At 41.2% G+C, this 21,855-nt stretch overlaps 1 protein-coding gene across 2 annotated transcripts in view; it reads right to left on the bottom strand.

Annotated features, from left to right (window-relative positions):
• The window catches only part of cntn4 (contactin 4), a 198,120-nt gene that overhangs the window by 122,650 nt on the left and 53,615 nt on the right, over positions 1-21,855 (bottom strand). For both annotated transcript variants that reach the window (XM_085160257.1, XM_085160258.1), the window contains exons 3-4: positions 12,052-12,184; positions 3,234-3,409 (exon numbers count right to left, since the gene is read on the bottom strand). In XM_085160257.1, coding sequence (XP_085016383.1) covers positions 3,234-3,409; positions 12,052-12,184 — 309 coding nt within the window. The remainder of the gene's footprint in view (positions 1-3,233; positions 3,410-12,051; positions 12,185-21,855) is intronic.

The following is a 21,855-nucleotide window of genomic DNA, read 5'->3' as shown; positions in this document are numbered from 1 at the left end:
TTTTTTATTTAGATTTCCCATTTCTGCAGTAGTTCACAAAAATTAGGTTACAATGAAATACATTTTTGTTTCACATTATCATGTACTTTAAGTAAACATTTGCTACTATTTTAGATTTCACTTCTCTGTAACTCCCATGAAAACACAAAACACCAGCAAAGTGTTTGTCCATCATCTCTGTGGTTCTTACTTTTAATCGCACTGATTTCTACAGAAAATGCACAAATTCCACATGCGTGATATTTTTGGTACATCTGTGATTTCTCTAACAGGCTGGTCAGTGCAGAGTTAAACTTCACTCAAACAAACGTCCCGGGTGGTTGTTGTGGAATATTTCCAGGTTTGAATTGATGTGCATTCTGTGCGCTAATGAGTATTTACTGTGTCTGTGGTATCGACTGTACAGCGTGTATGTGTGTGGTAATGACAAAAGTGTCACCATGTGCAATTGTGTGACTCAGTGATGTATTTTTAATAGTCTGTGCAAAATAATGAATGTTCTGTGGCAAAAACAAAAGGTCTCTTAGCATTTAAGATAGCATTTCCTTTTGTGGGATCAGTTGTTTGGTCTTTTTGTGAGGTTTGTTAACATGAAAAATGCAGCATATAATCCAATCAGATGACATATTTTGTTGAGTTACCTCTACAGTTATGCATGTAATGGAAGTTCCTCCAGTTATGAACAGGATGACTAGCTGTTCGCAATTATCCGTAGTTTCTGTTCCAATCCTAACTTTTTTCTCATGCTGTTTTTGAAAGTTGTTTCATTTTCTTTGTGCCTTGCGTTGCCCCGGTCTGTCTCTCACTGCTCTGTGTCAAATCTAGTTCTTTCTTTCAGTGTAGTCTTTCATTTCATTTGATTCCTGCTTTATTTTGAAGGTTAGTTCCTCTTGTGGCTTTCTCTTTCTTTTTTACATCCTTTCTTTGTTCAACCTTGTTATTGTCACGATTGACTTCACCTGTACCTTGATACATGCATGGTTTCTTTCAGTCTTTGTGTGCCTGCCTAGTGTTCCTGGATTTTATTGCTTTTAGATGTGGTTTAAAAATTGGACAAACTTGTGTTATAGTACATTGTTTTTATTATTGTTTCTGTAAGTAACAATAGGACTCCTCCCCTTTACCTTCATGTCCCCAGCGCTGAAGTTTCCTTGACAGGTTCGTCCTCTTTCTACGGTATACACTCTAGTTATGCTCCATCTTTTTCCACAGGAAATCAATTATAGTAAGGACATGTCTTCATGACAGTGCACGATTACACTAAAGATGGGGCAGGCTTTAAATCTCTTGACTTTTGACCTTTTTGATTGTAGCAGATGTGCATTTATATGGCTCCAAATGATTACGCTCATTTTGCTCTGACGGGTGCGATTAGCACTGGGCTTATTAGAGGAGCGAGTCAGTTCAGACCCTGTCTTGTGTCAAAATCACAGTCAAATTATGCGTAAAACTAATTACCATCAAAAGGTAATGACCTTTACTGGAGGAAAAAATATTGCTGTTAGGTGCTGAAACACAACTTATACCTGCACTGTGTGCATCTGACTAGGAGTCGATGTTGCTTGAGCAGGATATCTCCGACTACCTTCCTGCAGGAGGACCTCACTCATATCCTTTACTTCCCTTGAATTTCTATAAAGAATTGCATGACACTCTAAAGTAATACCAGTTGCCCTTTAAATTATTTGCTTGAACCTTTACCATTCAATCATGCAGTGGAGTTAATTAAGCTATACCAAGAGTAATAAAGAAGATAGATGACATTCGGTCATACACGCACACGCCGACTCTGTGACAACAACTGCAAGTTGGTAAGGTCAGAGTCCGACAATTGATGGAACTGTCATCCTATCATAGTGGAAATTCACCAGGAGAATCAGATCACGGATTGACTTCCTGCTGGTCCAAGGAACTAAACAAATGGCCTGAGGCACATTGGTGGCCTTGTCCCCAAACACCAAACTTCAAAATCTAATCTGAGCTAGTGATCACTCTTTTGCCTTTAATGTCAGGATTTACTCCTGTCAAATAACTGGCACATGAAGTAGGCACTTATTGACTCAGTCCTGCTAGAAATATGAGGTCCAGAGGCTTGTCAGTTAGACTCATCAAGATCCATCAAACAATCTGTCGTCCTCCTGGTCGGAAATCAGTATGATAGGGCCATTAAAAAAACATTAATCTGCAAAAGTGATGGTGCTGACTTTGCATTTCTTCAAGAGTGGGTGTGCCGTTTTTGTTCTCTGAAGTAACGGAAAGTAAAGTTTCATCAGCTAACCCTTGGTGCTCCTTAATGGCTACTTTCAGCTGCTCTGCGTTTCCGAAGAGGCTATAAAACTTTGTGACAGGCCTGGGATACAGTTGAGTATCACTCGATGAAGTTCACATCTAACCAATGACAGTGATACTGAGGTGAGTGAGTGAGGATATCCTGAACTTCTCTGTCGCTAAGGTGTTTTTGCCACTGTTTTCCTTAGCTCATGTTAGCTAGAAGTTTACTGGAAATTTACTTTACTTTGATGTGGAAGAAACCTAACCTTTTCAGATTAAGGAAATTTGTAAATAATCTCATATGAAGTTTAACGAACTGTTTACCAGAGGGTAAATATGACTTCTAGGACACTCAAGTGTAGCATTAGCTGCCATAATTTTAGCTAACAACTATCTACTGTTATCTAGGTTTGTATGAGATGGTCTGTTGTCTAATGTCTGATCCGCATTACTAACTCTGACAATATTACAAATAAATAAGCACATTTATGCTAATGCTGTTGGGCTATAGAGGGTTAAAAGAGATTGAATGGTCACTTAGCTAATAAGCCATTAGCATAAAACCAATGTTAATGCTCAAACTTGGCTAAGAAGTTTAGTTGAGTCTGCAGAACGTACAACCAAGACCCGAACCTTCCACTTCATCACAGTGCCTGTACTCCAAGGCACCTCAGAGGAAAACCTTGATCTTTTTCCTCCACTGCAGTGAGTTTAGCGCTTTCTGTTTGTCTACTGTGCAGCCATTTATAGAGTAAATGCCAGTCAACACACAAATAGCAAATAGCACCTCAGAGATACCTTTCTCCATGTTAAACATGTCATGAAGAGCAGCCCACTATGTTATCCTTGTTTGTGACTGACATGTTTTTCTCTTTCTCCCTCTATTTGTACTTTTTTTTCTCCAATAGAGGCCAAGAAGGCTCAAATGCGTGCCTAAAGAAAATAGAAAAAAATAAACTCACATGCGAAGGTTAGACTGGCCTCTCGGCTAACAATGGTCCCGAAAGAGTTGGAGGCGAGGCACTGATACGTTCCAGCATCTTGGTCTTTGTTCAGATGGCTGATTCTGAGGTTGCCCCCAGAAAGGCTGTAGTGAGATCCAGTTTTGGGATTTACTTCCGTGCCGTTCAGTCTCCATCTAAAAAAGAGAGAGAGAAAAATGAACATGTAAATTTAACAAATTAAACACTGTTCAGTGTAGACTGGGGCAATGGAAGTACGCCAGAGCACAAGAAGAAGAAGAAGAACGTGACTTGTATATTTGATTGTTTTTCAACAAGAGAGAAATGAAAGGTGGAGAGGACCCAGAAATCATGCCCTCCAGCTTAGTGTTAATCTAAGCAGCAGTGAACCACTATGGTGCCAAGGACTTGACTCCCCGAGAATAGATAGCATTTCAGGCCATCCATCTTGCCAGACCCCAGTCAGACAGCATAAAAATCCTGCTTAATCATTATGGTACAACAATTAAAACGATGCCTGCAAGCTCGCCTTCACACTCGTACATTCTAGACCCTTCCACTTGATTATCATTGGTGTTAGGAGTGGGTGACTGGGCGGGACCAACGAAGGGTATAATTCACTTAAAATGGCAACAGACTCTCCAATCTCTCCACACAGATGCACCTTATTAAAGAAACACAGGTGGGAGAAAAATCAGTAATTTCAGAAAAATGGCTTCAAGCCATAACTCACTTCAACCAAGGCAACAAAACCTAAAAAAGACAGAGAAACGAGCTCATACATTGCCATTTGTTATTGATGATGTATAACTATCTCAGCTGTAAAAAGGTCCAGCACAGATAAACAAGCGTAAAAAGAAGATTTAATATGGCATTGGATAATGGACTACCCGAATCTGATTTGGGCTTTGAGGGGTTTTGTAGCTGATTATCTCTTTGAGAAGGAGTTTTAAAATTTCTTTTGCTTTGATTTGAAAAAAGGTTTCTCTGAACGATTTCCCATTCAGCTGGAAAAGCAGAGCATTGTTTTCCGTTGAAAAAAAAGAAAGCAGCTTTGATGTGAAAAAAGGGGCTTTGCTAAAGCCCCTTTTGTACAAGAGACAGAAGTTGCACAAAGCTGTTTGGGGGTACTGTCTTAACTTTCCTTGTTATGCCAATTTGGAGCCTTTGAGGCATAATAACCTTTCTAAGAAAGCACTGATAGTGGCGTTGTGGAATTTTCTTGCTGTATTATGTCTTTTGTAGCATAATGTGGCTTATAGAATACACTCGTTTGCCTTCAGTGGCGTGGAAATCCAACTTATGTGGTCCCCTGGACAAAGACACCTGTAGGTACAGAGCTTCCATATGAAACAAGTAGGAGCTGTTTAAATGAGTGTCGGGTTGTGCTCCTTAGCCGCCTACCCACACACACACACACACACATACACACACACACAGCCGAATAGTTGTTGGCTGGTGCATTGCTGCACTCACAAAGAGCGTCTGCAGACTTTTATTCTTTTAATAGACCAAATGTGTAGCACAATGGTCTTTCATGGCACTCCTCCAGTTCACTCATAAGTAAGTGCACACTCTCAAGAGCCTTGTTACTACACACAATAGAGAAGAGCCTGAGGAGGGGCGGCTGCGGTCTCACAGGACTACAGCAGAGATTCATTTGCAGCTGAAGCGGAACAAACTAAAATCAACATAAATATGTCCCGGCTAAGTCCCACCTTCGAGTGGAACAGGAGCTGAACGGATGGGCAGGGTGAGGCGACGCGGCAAAAACCTCAATATCGCCCTCTGATAGCGGCTTCCTGCGAGGCTGAAAAGGCATCCCATCAAATATGAAAGCGGCCTTTTCACAGTCGTAATTGCTCGGAGAGGCTCGGCATTGTATTTGCAGTCAAACGGCTTAATCGGTGACAGCTTGAAAAACCAAACGCTGCAAAAGATTTTCCCTGCCAGCCGTCGATTCGCCGCTTTATCCGGGCCTTTCGAAAACATTAGCCTGGATAGCTAATTGAGCCTGGAAAATGTTTTGATGTATCTGAGTGAGTAATCATGTCTCTTGTTGAAAATGAAGAATTTACCCAGTCAGAGGAAGACATTGTGTATTCCTAAATGCGCCACGTTGTGTGGTCGTTAAACATAGTAGTAGTTAAGGATAATTGCCCGCCCAAAGCCGCTGTTGTTCTTTTGTGAGAAATTATACGGCCTGTGACAGCTCTTGTCACTTTAAGCCAATTAGAACTTTAAACTTTAAAGCGGTTAAGTGGCAGATATTCAAATATTTCTGTATAACACCAGATAAAGCCGGCGCGGGGCCATGATAGAAGGTAGCGTGGCGGGAGAGACGACGCTCGTCATGGTGCCACTGAGCATCCTCCACGGCAAGCAGAGCAACAGATTACATCAAACACATGTAAACTCAATTAATAATTCTATTTACAGTGATTTATGATGGCAAGCAGGCCACAACAGCAGTTCCATTTGTTAGGCACATGCTTTATCCAATCATGTAACAACAGGCCGTGCACACAGTGGCATAATACCACACCATCTGGCTTATGAGGCTGTTAATGTTAGGCGGTCTGTTCTTTTTCTTAAGCCTGGTGCTTAAAAGTGCTTAAAAATTACTACTTTGTGTTACGGCCATGCAAACATCACACCACCGTGGGACGCTATAAAGTTTTAAAATACACACTCCTGGATTAGAAATGAAAAGATTATCTCCTCATCATGTGAGGTGTGGCGTAAACTATAAATAATTTACAGGTGTTTAAAAAAATGACAGGAAAACATGCCTGCGTGTGATTCAGAGCTTTAAATACCTCCTGACTAGATTATGTGCTTTTTCAAAAGGTGTTGTGAGTCTGTTCTTTATCGGACGGTGCTCTCTGTTTTGTTCAGTGAACTGTAACAGCCCACGCAGTCTCCAGATTTGATTCCCCTGTGGCTGTTTATGCAAAGGTCAAACTGCAGAATGACTAGGAGAGTGTGTAGCTGAACACCACTTTGGTATTGACACTGGGAACTTCGCTTATCTGCTGGCCTGCAATTAAGTGGCCGCCCAGCAGTGATATACTTGAAGGCATTGAGGCCAAAGTTTGAATAATAGAGGTGGAAGCTACAGCACCTGGATGTTCTGTGAGGATTCTCAGTCATGGTTGTCTCGAGAGCTTAAAAAACAACCGGTTCCCAACCGGAGCCTCCCTGAGCCTGGTTCTGTCGGAGGTTTCTTCCTGTTAAAAGGGAGTTTTTCCTTCCCACTGTCGCCAAAGTGCTTGCTCATAGGGGGTCATATGATTGTTGGGTTTTTCTCTGTATGTATTATTGTAGGCTCTACCTTACAATATAAATCCCCTTGAGGCGACTGTTGTTGTGATTTGGTGCTTTATAAATAAAATCGAATTGTTCTAGAACTGAAGAAGCTTCCTGGAGGAGTGGCAAAAAAATCTTCAAAGATCTAAGGAAGTCCAGTTTTCCTCTTTTTAGGCTCTAAAGAATAGCACCTGAATACTCAAGTGTCTTTTTCCCTCAGTCCATAACAGGTATTCTGAGTATTTAGGCCATACCCCTGAGCCACGGTCGCCCCATGCCATGGGGTTGGGAAGCGTATCTGTAACCGGAAGGTCGCCGGTTCGATCGCCGGGCTCTCTGTCCTGGTCGTTGTGTCCTTGGGCAACACACTTCACCTACCACCTACTGGTGTTGGCCAGAGGGGCCGATGGCGCGATATGGCAGCCTCGCTTCTGTCAGTCTGACCCAGGGCAGCTGTGGCTACAACTGTAGCTGCCTCCACCAGTGTGTGAATGCGAGAGTGAATGAATAGTGGCATTGTAAAGCGCTTTGGGTGCCTTGAAAAGCGCTATATAAATCCAATCCATTATTATTATTATTATACCAATATAACATTTAGAAAAAAAGCCATTAGATAGCTTAGCAGTGTTTTGAAGCTAGGCAGCAACCCAGAGTCTCTGCAGGCAGTGAGAAGGAGGATGGCTGTGTCATATAAATGGCTCCAATGAGAGGTGTAGTGTCTTGTATACCAAGGCATATGGCGTCTACTTACGTCTGGGTAGGGGGGATTTATTGTAAGACTATAAAAATAGCCTGCACTGTATCGACGCACAGTCAGTCTAGTCAGTCATATTAAGGCCAATCAATGTGTTCGATAAAAGGAAGACAAAGAGCTGATTGATTTTCTAGTTTTATTTTATTTAACCTGTGATGTATACTGCCACCCTGACATTTCTTTCCTCACTTTAGTCTTAAAACCGTCATGTGGCCTGATAAAAGTGCCCAAAATCTGGAGTAACGTCGTCTTAATGACACTCGTAGCTCATTCATAGCTCACACAGACGCGAGCAAGAAAAGCCAACACGTCTGCGGACTTTGAAACTTTGTCAGTGGTTGTCTGACTTGATTACAGGCGTGACTGCTGTGAGCTAAAGGGAGATGAGTATCCAGAAAGACATGAGACATGCCTTTAAAATAGCATGTGACTGTGCTGAAGTGATGGGGAAAGTGTTCAGATTAGCAACATAGTCTATGAATCTAGAAAGAATAAAAAAAAACTCCATCAGAAGTAAAAATTGTGAGTTATAATATTTAAGGAAACAACAAATATAATTAGGGCATAACTGCTCGTGATTTGATGTTATGGCATCATTACTGCTGTGGCTGTGAGATGGCCAAGAAGTTAACCTTGACTAGGATGGATTTCCATTACAAACCCTTTTGCATCGGCATCGACTATTTCTACTCTTGTTACCAAAACTGAACCAGTCAGTGTTTTCTTTTGGAGCAATATTCAATCAGAAAGTTCTTCAAAGAAAAAAGAAAAACACAAAAAAATGCCACAACTGATTTATATGTGGCTGATCTGGTCAAGTTAGTTTTTGTGCCGTTCTGCACCATTTCATGCACTCTTCATGTTTTTAAAATGCTTCAGGCTTGGCCAGTGTTGGTTCCTCGACTTAAAACCCATGTTCCTGGTTGTAACCAGCCGTAATCGCCAGTGATGATTCTTGACATCTAAGTCAGATCAGTTTGGCACAGACGTTAACGCCTGCTCTATGTACGAGATCAGGTCCCTTTTTAAATCACGGGAGAGCTGGACCTAAGTGGAGTGATTGAAAAGGGGTCCAGCTGTGCACAAGGTTACAGCCTTGAAGGGAGATTAGCTAAATCAAGTATGGTGGTTTTTATTTATTTTTACGGGCAGACTCACCTTGCAAATGTAATATGGTACATACAAAAGCACCAGTCTGTCAGCGCGAGTAAGTGCAGTTAGTGCAATAGACTCAGCTGATGATGGGTGTATTTCATTCGAGTCAGACAGAGCAGGTTAGCTGTATTGTCGGTGTTTATGCACCAAGTTAAGGAGCTGCTGTATTTATTTGCAGTGTTTAAGTTTCTGGATCACTGATAAAGATTTAGGTCTTTTTGTCGAGTATGCTGTGTAATAGTAATTTCAATCAGCTGGGGTTCCAGTTATTCTTTCATAAATATCACTTTTAGAACCCAGAGTGCAGAGTGACGTGTCAATTTTCTCATCTAACTCTTACAAGGAAGAAATTTTCCAGAAGTGTCTAATCGTTAATGCTGTGTTGCTGTATTATTATTATCGGCATGTTTAACCACACGCTTGAGTGCCCGAAATTCAATTTATTAGCTACAATCTTCCTCTGCTCTTCATCTGGATTTGGTGCAGACAACACTGTGCACATGTCTCTGCTCCATGTAAACACTGCGGCACGAGCTGTCAGAGTTTACAGCTGTGTGACACGCAATTAATGAACTTTGAGTATGATTTAGTTCCTGTCTGTGCGTGCGTTGCAACACGTCTCTAAGAGGCAGCGGCAGCTCTGACAGGACCACACAGCGACCTTGACAGGAAACAGCTGATTAGGTCATTCTCTAAGCTGGCTAAGTCCCAAGTATTAAATGTACTACTGCTTCCAAATGGCTCTACAGTAATTTCAGTCAGCAAATACAATAGATTTCAACTTTTACTTACAACTAAAAACAGGGATCTCTTTGAACTCTGCAGCAGAGAAAAGACGTCTGAGAGGAGAGCAAGCGGAGATTAGCATGCATTCACACGCTACAGATTGGCAACACATGTTTCCGGCAGGGGGTAGAAGGAAAAATCCACTGTAAAACAGAATTCATGTAATATTTGCCTATGATCCTGATCAGCTTAGACTTGATTTTTCAAGGATGAACAAGTAGAAATAACAGAACCAAGACTATGTTGTTGATGCATCAGGAGAGTAATCCTAAGAGCGGTTACATTCACAGTGGGCAGCAGCTGGAGTTCCACATCTGTACACCTGTACAAGGTATTTACACCTCTTTTAACTATCAGGAATATGCTCAACATGTTAGGCACATTTTAAACATGTTCTGAACCCACGATGGCCAAATCGAATTCACTGTCAATGGAACAACTTCGGGCTTTGCTGATCAGAAACTTGCTGCTTTCTGGTTCACAGACGACATGTATGTGAGGATAAAACTGTCAGAGATGTCACTATGAGCCTGAAACACACGCGAAAGCAGCAAAACTCCAAATCCATAATGTTGTAATTGCATTGCAAGCATACCATACTATAAAGAATTACACTGATTAAATAGTTTTTCAGTCATGTTACTTTAAATTGATATAAAAAAGTAAAAATCTAAATTTTACCAGAACAAATCATCATAAAAAGCACAAAGCTTAAGAATCTTTATTTATGAATAACACATTCCATTTATATTATAATAGATATGAGAAATCCACAGCGTGTGTGCTAATTACAATATTAATATATATATTTGGATTGCGCTCTATAATATTAGTAAAATTCCCTTAAAGAATAATTCCTACGGTTAATGCTCTGTTTGTTGGGGGCAGCTTCAAATTCTGCCTTCTGAATATTTCCAGCAGCAGTGTGTGTGTGAGATGACGGTACTACAATGCTCGTGTTCATCACACTAAGAAAAACTGATCAGAAACCAGTTTGAGGGTCATTAAGGTCACACCTCCATGCATATGAGCCGCTCACTGACTTGCACTTGTGGCCTTAGTAGAGCACCCAACTGAAGCCCCATACACAAAAGAAATAAACCGATGAGAATTTTTTCATCGCCTCCAGTAATAAATAATTATACGTCTTATAGACCTTATTGGTTGTATTGTTTATAAGTCTCAGGTAATGATTTACAGATTTACATTCGATCCCTATACAACCGTTGCAAGAGCTTGGTTCGCATTGCCGGCAATAAGTCGGACTCGTTCCCGGTGGGTGATGGGCTCCGCCAGGGCTGCCCTTTGTCACCGGTTCTGTTCATAATTTTTATGGACAGGATTTCTAGGCGCAGCCAAGTGGCGGAGGGCTTTCGCTTTGGTGGCCTCAGAATCTCATCTCTGATTTTTGCGGATGATGTGGTTCTGTTGGCTTCATCGGGTGAGGGCCTCCAGCTCGCATTGGAGCGGTTCGCAGCCGAGTGTGAAGCAGCGGGAATGAGGATCAGCACCTCCAAATCTGAGGCCATGGTTCTCAGCTGGAAAAGGGTGGAGTGCCCACTCCGGGTCGGGGATGAGGTCTTGCCCCAAGTGGAGGAGTTCAAGTATCTCGGGGTCTTGTTCGCGAGTGATGGGAGAAGGGAGCCGGAGATCGACAGACGGATTGGGGCTGCAGCTGCAGTAATGCAGATGCTGCACCGGTCCGTCGTGGTGAAGAGGGAGCTGAGTGTAAAAGCGAAGCTCTCAATTTACCGGTCGATCTACGTCCCTACCCTCACTTATGGCCACGAGCTGTGGGTAGTGACCAAAAGAACGAGATCATGGATACAAACGGCGGAAATGAGCTTCCTCCGAAGGGTGGCTGGCCTCTCCCTTAGAGATCGGGTGAGAAGTTCGGCCATCCGGGAGGGGCTCAGAGTAGAGCCGCTGCTGCTCCACATCGAAAGGAGCCAGCTGAGGTGGTTCGGGCATCTGACAAGGATGCCTCCTGGGCGCCTCCTGGGTGAGGCGTTCCGGGCATGTCCCACCGGGAGGAGGCCCCGGGGCAGACCCAGGACATGCTGGAGAGATTATATCTCTCGGCTGGCCTGGGAACGCCTTGGTGTTCCCCCGGATAAGCTGGAGGAGGTGGCTGGGGAGAGGGAGGTCTGGGCCTCTTTGCTTAGGCTGCTGCCCCCGCGACCTCGGATAAAGCGGAAGAAGATGGATGGATGGTAATGATTTACTCATCAGTTGAGCCTTTCACGTGTGATATTTGATTTGTACTTTTAAAAGGCGTCACTATCACTGCCAAATTGACAAAATTTTATGAGATTAGACCTTTTTATTTATGGGTTCCTACCCTCATATCCACATCTTTGTACCCCAGAAACAAACAGCTTTGATTCAAAGCAGTAAGAAGAAGGATATATTGCGCTTTCTGTAAAAAATATATCATTATCAGGAAAAAGATCAAATGTCCACAGACTAAATAACGGTTCTACGAAGAGGGGAGGCATGGAGATAACAGGTGTTAACAAAAAGCAAACTGCCTTTTAGCGCGAAGAATCAGGTGACTGTTCTGTACAGAAATGCAAGTGTGCTGCAGGATTTGTGGGCATTCGAGTTTTGCCACAGTCTTCTCTCAGTGGCATTTTCAGCTGCCGAAATGCGACGGGGGACTGCTGAAGACAAAATGGAGACATTCGTCCGCGACATGATGTTGTTGATGATCAAAAAATTGAAAGATGTTGAGACTGTCACTTGTATAAAAGCATGCAGCATCAACAGAGAGAGGAGGAAGAGAGAGATAAAGGACTGCAGTCCCGCACTCACCGGTACATGGGAGGTGGGCTTCCCTCGGCCTCGCAGCTGAACACCACCTCTCGGTTTTTCTCCACATTCTCCACAGGATACACGATGCTGCCAGGCTGCTTGGTAAAGACGGGGCTCTGCAGGACGCTGCTCTCTGTGGGACAACAAGGAAAGACAAAACTTATCCACCAGCCTGTTTGCCAAGCAGTCAATTAGTCAGCGGCAGAAACAGGTTATTGCTGCTTTAAGTCTTTGCGAAGGCAAAACCACAAAGCAGGCAAAACATATCAATTTGAACTGCCTGTCACGACACCGAGGCACAAGGAAGAATGATTTGAAGTGAGACGTGTCTTCAGCTTCTATTTAGGTGGTAATAGGGTATAGGGATAGATTTATGTTGGACTATTATCGAGAAAAATGTTTGCATTTGCTTCAGACAACTCATTTTTATTTGTTAATTTATTTATTTGCCCAGTGATGTTAGGATCATTTACCCCTGCAGAGGTGCAATCAGTCAGCTTCTCTTTGTTGTAAATGGCACAAAAGAAGTCTTAGTTACTCCGTTAAAGCAGCCGTTAAGGCCGCTTGAGGAAAGCAATTCGTATTTCTTTGTTGCAAATCGCAACCAAAGTCAGTCGAAATCAGTCGGTTCCATCTGATATCAGTTAGCTCAGGTTTTTACGGAGAGGTGCTATTTTATATTGAACGTTTTGCCAAATTGCAAAGAATAATGGCTCTGTAAAAAAGTAAAAAAAAAAACCCAAAACAAAACAAAAAAAACGTCTAAAAGCAAAGAAAAACATTTTTAATTCATAAGCCTGTCTCTCTTTACACGTCTGAGCTCATAGCCGCTAAAAAAATTTAACCTGAACACCGCTGTTGCTGCTAGAATAGCTGAAGGAATTTATTTTCTTTTCTTTGTATATTGTAACCAAACAAAAGACAGACTGCAGACTGTGACATCAAACATTTACAATGAAGGTACACAAGGCTAAAATTGTGAGATAAATTATGGAGGTGTATTTCACCTTCACCTCCATATATATATGTGTATACTCCACTGTTGGGAGTGTACATATATATGTGTGTGTGTGTGTGTGTGTAAAGGCATGCATGATTAATAGGTTAAGACAAATAAGAAACAGATAGATAGTGCTGCACATAAATGAGAAGGGAACATAAGCTCACACTGGTAAAGAGCTGGAAGCGAGGCGAGTCTTGAGGTTGCAGTTTTTAAAGCGACCCCCTGACCAGCATCCTGCTAAGACCCTCAGTCCAGCCCAGAAGCTTCATTATAATACACATACAGTGTTTGATGTTATGCTGCATGGTGAGCTGTGCTTGCTACTTTTATATTTTAGGCAGGTATCCTGTATCTGCTCTTGTGTTTAATCCTTCCAACTCAAAAGAGATTTTAATTCAGTTCAGTTTTACTTATATAGCACCAAAGCACAGTAACTGACACCTCAACCTTTATATTGTGAGGTTAAGACCCTCCAATAATACAGAGAAAACCCCCCCAAAATTAGGCACGAGCAAGCGATTTGGTGAACGTGGGAACGAAAAATCGAGGTTAACAGGGAGAAACATCGAGCAGAACCAGGCTCGGAGGGGCAAGAGCCGTCTGCCACAACTGGTTGGGGCTATGGGGAAGGACAGAGGACAAAATGTCACTGTGGGATAAGCATGTAGAAAAAAACAAACAAAACCAAACCTTCCTAAACAGATGAAGAAACTGAGATCACGAGCTTCTGCTAATGCTCAATGTTCTGTCACACAGATTGGTTCTTCCTAAGCTCCGCCTCTTTACCTGGTTTTGTCATGTAGTTTGGTAGTTCAGGCATAAAAGCGGTTTGACAAACAAACAGCGGTTATGTTTACAGAAACAAACAGCTACAAATATCAGAGACTACAGAGTTTTAAAAAAGAAAGAAAGAAAAACAGAAGAACACAGCAGGTGCACTTTTGTAGCTCAGTCCTCGGTGTTGTTGAGAATTGGGCTATATTTAAGTCTTCTTATTACTACTTTTGATGCATGATTCACACTTCACTGCAGATATCTACATAACCTAGCATTTTCTTAATATTTGAAAAATGGAAGGAAATACAAACCATTAAGTGTGAAACATGTTAGCTGCCGCCTTGAACCTTGCTTTCTTTTTCTTTTACTTTCAGAAACCACAAGAGAAACTAAGCACAGGTCAACATAAAGTGGAAATTACTTATACTCTGCTTATGTTTTTAATGCTTTTAATGTCCATGAAGGTTCTTAGTTTAAGTTTAATGTTTAAGCTATCATTATCCAGGCAATCTAACTAAAGTCTTGATATCTGCAAAGAAATATGAATCATGGTAAGAGCAAACATGTTGCATTTTGGGGCAGATTTAGAGCTGTTAGAGTGTTGTGTAGTGTATGTGTGCTGTGATTCAGACACTCTTGAGTTTCACAGTCTATAACAGCCAGTGTTGGGAAGGTTACTTTTAAAATGTATTCCATTACAGAATACAGAATACATGCCCCAAAATGTATTCTGTAACATATTCCGTTACGTTACTCAATGAGAGTAACGTATTCTGAATACTTTGGATTACTTATCATGCTGTTTACAACTACATGAATGTACTATTGCTGTGATTTATTACTGTTACTGAAGGTCCGCGGCTCCGAACCGTAGTAAAGGGACCTCTGGCTAATACGGTGGGGAAAACTAGCTTTACTTTGTTGTCTGGGTCAACTTTGCTAGCGAGAGACAGAGAGAGGCGTTGAAAGGCTGCTCCAACAGAACTTATTGTTTTTGGAGGAAAACACGAACACGGTGTACAGTCGAGTCTTAATAGCTTACTTACAACTGGGCTCGTCAGGCACTCTTCTTGGCTGCAGTGGTTATTATTATATTTACATGCTTCCAGCTCCCGTTTTTGCTCGATGACAGCTCGTACTTTTCCTTTTTCTCCCTCCCTCGCTCACAGACACATAACGGGTATGGCAGTCCATTCTCCCTGCAGCACGGACTACACTGCCTATGATGCTACATTCTTTAGAGCTATACCTGTAGCATTCTGCCTATTAGCTTAGCACAACAACAACAAAAAGGCCTCTCTCACCCAGGAAACACGCAGAGAGAGCGGCACCCTGTAACCATGGCAACCGTAACGCTGCCACCTGGAACAACAGAACGTAGCTGTCAAACAAAACCCAAACAGGCCTGACCCGCCACAATATGAAACAGGGAAGTACCTCCTTGTAATTCATTTATTTCAACAAAGTAACTGTATTCTAAATACCACCTTTTTAAACGGTAACTGTAACGGAATACAGTTACTCATATTTTGTATTTTAAATATGTAACGGAGGGACATGTATTCCGTTACTCCCCAACACTGATAACAGCTAACGTTTTTCTATTATTCTTTTATCTGTTTTGTTGATAGAGAAGATGACTCGATCTCCACAGCAACTCTTAGCCGGGGAAGAATGTAAAAGTGGTGGTGACAGGTGCTATACGTATGATTGAATGGGACCAACAACAGTTTATGTCACAGTATTTGTGTTTCAGGTTCTGAATTAATATTCTTTGATTATTGTTATTCATGGTTTTTGTTATCTTTATTTCTTACGTTCTCAGTGATCTCAGTTCTCCCTCCCTCAGTGTTGATCTTAGTCTGTGTTTAGTCTCTGTTCCCGTGACCCTGTGTTAAGCTTGCATGTCTTGAGTCTGGTTTTCGGTCTGTGTGTCTTCCTGTTTTATTTTGATACTTCCTTTTCCTATGTATTCAGTTTTGCTTCCTCCCGGTCTCGTTACGTTAGATTAGTCCCAGCTATGTTTCCCTGCTGTTTCTAATTCCCTCGTTACTCCCTTGTGTATTTAAGCCCTGTGTTTTCCTCGGTCCGTTGTTGCATCATTAACCATCATTTACCCTGTCAGTACTGCGCGTGTCCTCTGTGCTCCTGACTAATTCCTAGTTCTCTGTTAGTTTTCTAGTTTTGTTTTCTTGTATTCGGTGTTAGAGATTTTCCCAGCAATATAAAGCTGCTGCTTTGAGTTTACCTTTCTGTGTACAAGTCCTGCATTTGGGTCCTTCATCCTGCCTGCTACAGCACAAACCATGACAGTTTATGAGACAGGCAGAGTGAAGATTCAAAGAGTTGAACAGTAATGTATCTGACATTACTTCTAGTACTCTGCAAAAGTACTTTGCTGTAATTTGTGGTCTTCAGCAACACGTCTCCAGGCTAAAAGTTTCCAGAGGAGTGTTGTTTTGTTTGGTTCTTAAGCCAACACTGACCTGCAAGTTATTCAATCATGATAAAGGAATGAACCAGAGGTGTGTCTACACATTTTTTACACTATCTCCAAAAGTTGATTCTGTTCATCTGGACGTAGCGTTTTGTGGGAGAAACGTTTCGTCACTCATCCAAGTGACTTCTTCAGTCTCAGCTGACTGCAGGTTTCCCCATATCTTATAAACAGTACATTTGCATAATGACTGAAACCAGCCCACTGAAGGAACAATGGGCTGTGAGGTCAGTTCCTTAATCTTAATTATGCAAATTCTCATGACCATTGATCAACAACCACTGACCAAAACCCACTGATCAAAACCCACTGATCAAAGACCACTGATCAATGGCCATGAGTACCATTCACAGACAGTTGGGGAATGGCTGCAATCACAGCATTGTAAGATGGTGACAGATGTACCCTTAGGCCCCCTCCTTGATTCAGAGATGGTCTTTCCCTTTTCACGTAATGAGAGAGTGAGTGAGAATTTGCATAATTATGATTAAGGAACTGACCTCACAGCCCATTGTTCCTTCAGTGGGCTGGTTTCAGTCATTATGCAAATGTACTGTTTATAAGATTGGGGAAACCTGCAGTCAGCTGAGACTGAAGAAGTCACTTGGATGAGTGACGAAACGTTTCTCCCACAAAACGCTACGTCCAGATGAACAGAATCAACCTTTTGGAGATTTATTTTCCTGGATGATTGAGAATGCATCAAGAAGATTTTTTACACTAATTTTAATTGGTAGCCCTGGGCACGTTCTTGCTATTTCTTTATCTGAATTTGTTCCCATCTATTCAGCTGAATGCATATAAAGCCAGCGTTAAATGTGAAAATTGACAGGCAGGAAAGCTTTTTACAAGAAAACTTGACTTTACAATTTTGTTGAAGAATAAAGGTGGTCATACCAAATCCTGACTTTATTCAAATAAAATATAAAAAAAACAACAACAAATATAAATATAAAGAAATGGTCAGTGACAACATTTCAAACTTGCACTGCAGGAATCTACCGTACATCCTCCTTCATTAAATACAAAGTAAATGTGTCTCTGGTTCGACCCCTGGCTGGTGTGTGAATGAGGCATGTTGTATAAAGTGAGTGTAGAGTACAACAGTGTTCTATAAGAACCCGCCCATATTTTAGGCCTCCTGTGTGCTTAAAGCAGCACACATACTGATGGCAAGATTTAGTTTCCCTGACATAAAGAAAAACGTTATAACATGACCTTAAATCTGAATATAAGTAGTGATTATGTTACGTGCCTCAACTCCGGCAGACAGATACTCCTGTAGCCCATTACATGACAAATTTAGAAAAGATGTTCCGACTTACAGAGTAATTCTATGTCACAGGTTGTAAGAGGAGACTCAATATATGTCTAAGCAGTTACAGTGAAATCACATGAAATCGAGCATTATTTAATGACATGGGGTAGAGATTAGGTCTCAGCACAGTGAGGACAGCAGACACTTCTCATCTTCTGCTCTAAGTTGTGGATAATGAGCTCTACAGCATTCACACACACTGCAGCATACAGCTGAATCATCATCTAAAAGTATGGGACTTGGAGCTAGATGATGACATTAATATATGATCAGGAAGTCAAGTACATTTTTTTTCCCTTCACACTTCCTTATTGAGTTTCCATGCCTGTCCGAGAGAAGCAGAATCATTGGAGCCTTCCCCGACCAGGAAGTTATCGCACTAATGAACTTAAGCTGTGGGAGATGTGGGAGAGTGAACTAAGGTAACACTGGACCACTGCTAACATTTCATTTAAACTGGACATATACATGTATTAGGCACAGTTACACAGTTATTTACAACACTAGCTTATCTTCAAATGTATGTCAATATTTCATTTTTAAAAGCTGGAATATTGTGATACTCATGGCTGTAATGAAACAAGCTTTTTTGAGTACAGCCCAGAAAAGAAAGGCCAAGAGGTTTCTCTCCTGCGGAGGAGAAGTTCATTAGAATTACAGCCTCAGAAACTGCAACAACAGCTTGGATTAGAGCTCACATCACCACTTTTCAACTGTTCAAAGGAGAATGCGTGAATCATGTATTCACAGATTAATTGGTGCAGCAAAACGACCGCTCAGGGAGATGTATAGAAGGAAGATAACTGATTGGGCCAAGAAGAAGAGGGAATCGAAATTAGATTAGTCCAAAGACTTTGGCGTGATGGTTTGATATGTGACAAGAATGAAAGCTTTTTGGTTCCATTTTTAAGCGATGCAGAAAAGGAGTACGGATATTGGAAGTGTTATACGTTATAATGATGTGGGGGAATATTTACAAAAGTCACTTTTGTCATTTTCTTCACAATACAAGGCGACAGGTAACCAGCATGACAATGAGCCAACAGGACAATGAGCCAAAACACTGCTGAAGTGAAGTTTACCAGGAATCAGAGGTATTATTAAAGCAAAATTACAAACACTAAGCCAGGACCCCCTAGTGGGGTGTGAAGGTACTGCAGGTGGGCTGCAATAATAACTGTTTGCTCACAAGTATGTACAACTACCGATTTACAGTATATAAATGTATTTATATAAACAGTGAATTAATACTGGTAATAGGAGTTGGTTAGTTTGGGATATTATGTTGCTCTTGTATTGAAGTTTGTGTCCCAGTGGCAGGTCGGTCACACATTGGCCTTAACACTTTTCATATGACTGGGTAGAATTAGCAATTTAGAGCCAATAGCTTGTGCTGTTTATGTTATTTGAAACCAACTTTTAAGGAAATACATGACTTTCTTTTGCAATTTGGGCAAAGGAAAGACTGGGTGGGCACCGTGGGAAGTGGATCGCAGCACTATTGACTTTGGGAATGGCTGCATTAGACATTAGTGGTGGGTGTGATACAGATACAGCATTCATAATTTTATAAATCATTAGAATTTTTAAATACTGCTGAAGAGTTTTTCAAGTGGCTTGTTATGTTATGTTATTGGCTACTAGTAGGATTGGCAAGTGTATGCGGGGTAGTGTGTCCTTTCCAGTCATAGTTCTAATCATATGACTCATATGCATTGATATGAAATTTTTAATCCAGAACTATCTCTCTTCAACAGGCGGTACATGGCAGAATAATAATAACAATTTACATAATGATTTGTGCAATATAAAATATGTCCAGCACCAGTAACTGCACATTTATAAAACTTCACAGCTGAACATCAGGTTAGACTATGTTAGCTAGGTAGATGGTAACAGCTAGGACGGGCTCCATCGCCACATTCAACAACTGTACAGACTGACGGAGGATGAAGAAGAGAGTGTACACCAAAATAACTCGTGATCAAACGACTAGCGTTGGACTTTCACTGCAGGTGTGTCTCAGGCAGCTCTTCCACGCACAGCAGTAGAGATCCAGGTGAAGTGGAGACGATGTGTTATTCAAGGCTAACAGATGTTTTTTCCCATCCACAGAACACTGCGTGCCACCTAAGAGTCCAAATATTGTTTGAAAGTCGAATTTTACAGCTGTTAACGCTATGATGACTTTGCTTTGAAACGTAGCAGAACAATAGATCCCAACGATCATTTTCAGCCTTTGACCTTTCTAAAAGCGCTGCTGTCAGATTGCCCGTAGATCAGTCATCCATAACGATTTAGTTTGTACTATGACTGAACACCAGCTTAGCCAAGCCTTTGGACCACATAATGCCACTGGTGTTACAACTTGATGACAGAGGATTTGTTACAGGGGGTGCCTCCGTGGATCCAAACAGTCCAGACTGTTTTTCCTCATTGTTCACTTACTGAAGGCAGAATCGGTGGTTGACTTGTTTATCATAGCTCTGATCTTTTACAGCTCCATTTTCTGCCTTGCTTTTTGGTTTAAGGCTGTAATGCCGATCACCTCAGCACATAAAAAATATCACAAACAAGGGTTTGAAAATTAGTTTGACTGTAGAAGAAATGTCATATTCCACAAATACTGATGGAAACCCTCCAAAAAAACTAAAATCGAGTAGAAAAAATACTTTTGTATGTGCAACTGTCACGATGCAGATCAAACTTATTTAATTTGTGGCAAACTTTTAAGCAACAGGAATCTTCAGCATTGTGCTGTAGAAATAATGACAGAGCTGTATGGGACTTCATGCACAGGCGATGCATAATTCAAAGAACTGCTCGATAGGCAATCTAATTCATGACAATGTTTCTCTGCATACCTCACCTTTTCACAGCATCAAAGTCTGCTTCCAATTCCCCAGAAGCATTCAAACATAATGCTAATTTTAGTGTGGGCCGGACTATTCTTTCTTTATGCAAAACTGAATGCAACATTTAAAGGTGTCACCCCCTGTCAGAGTCTGGAAAGTGAGGTATTACAGAGAAAGCTTCTAGTAAAATCTCCAAGAAATGAAGCCTGCAGTAGTTGATACTGCTACCGACGCTGTCGGAGCCATTGTCACAGGGCTTGGACATATATAGGCCTTGAATTCCTATTTAAAAACTGTAATCATGACTGCTCTGTGAAGAGAGAGCAGAGAGCTGCTCAGAAATGCCTCCCAACTGTTAACCAGCATCTCACCAAAACAGGGTTAAAACAACAATACAGCCACATGCATGCTCATGTTTCGCTTCTAATTATTTCTAGCACGAGTTAGTTGTTTCCTGATCATTCTTTCGTAATTACTCAGGTCATTCAAAGACATAACAATTCCTATCTGGCAATTTTTTTTACATTTTGGTTACAAACAGCCTAGTTTGTCCACTGTCACCTCATAAATTCTTGAACAAAATGAAATAGCAATGTGCTTATTTGAAAACAGGCAGCTGCATACCATTTGCAGAAAAAGATAATACAGACAATACCACAAAAGCTTTAACGGTTGCATTCGAAAGCCAATTTTTGACTGCAATTTTAGTGAGTTAAGGGCTTTCCAATTGGAACGCACTTAACAGAGCTTGTGTTGTTTCCATTATCAGCAACAGTTACAATAATAATTTCAAGTTTTTGCAAAGATAGAAAATAAAAGTGCCACACTCAGAATGTCGCTCTGTTTTATCCGAACTAGCTCACTAAAACACAAAAATGAATAAATAAATGTGTGAGCTGTGAAAATGATTTAGTGTCCTCGAGTGACTGCAGAGATTCTGTAAATCCCAAAAAACCCCAACACAGCACTTTTGTCATCACTTTCTTCTTCCCTGAGAAGATTTATATCTCTATTACTCATAAATTAGTGGAACTGTCGCGTATAAGACTGCTGCAAAAATATCACCGAAACCATCTGCACAGACATTTCCACCTGTTTTTTCTGTTTATTTTGCAGATCAAATATATGATGTGTAAACATTAGCAAATATGGAATCTTTTCTTTTTGCACTTTTTGTTATGAGAGGCATTTATCTTAATCCAGCCGTCACTCCGCCAATATGCTCGGTTTTGTTCCTGCTGCTGCGTAACTGCTTGGATGCTGATGCTGTGATGCACACAAGTATATTTGTACATAAAACTGTTGTCCAAGTTACCTGTGCAGTTCACAAAAACATCTGGATAATACAAAATTG

Source organism: Neolamprologus multifasciatus, chromosome 5 (genome assembly GCF_963576455.1).
Source record: "Neolamprologus multifasciatus chromosome 5, fNeoMul1.2, whole genome shotgun sequence".
NCBI classification, from domain to species: Eukaryota; Metazoa; Chordata; class Actinopteri; order Cichliformes; family Cichlidae; genus Neolamprologus; species Neolamprologus multifasciatus.
This window is presented reverse-complemented; position numbering and strand designations above follow the sequence as displayed.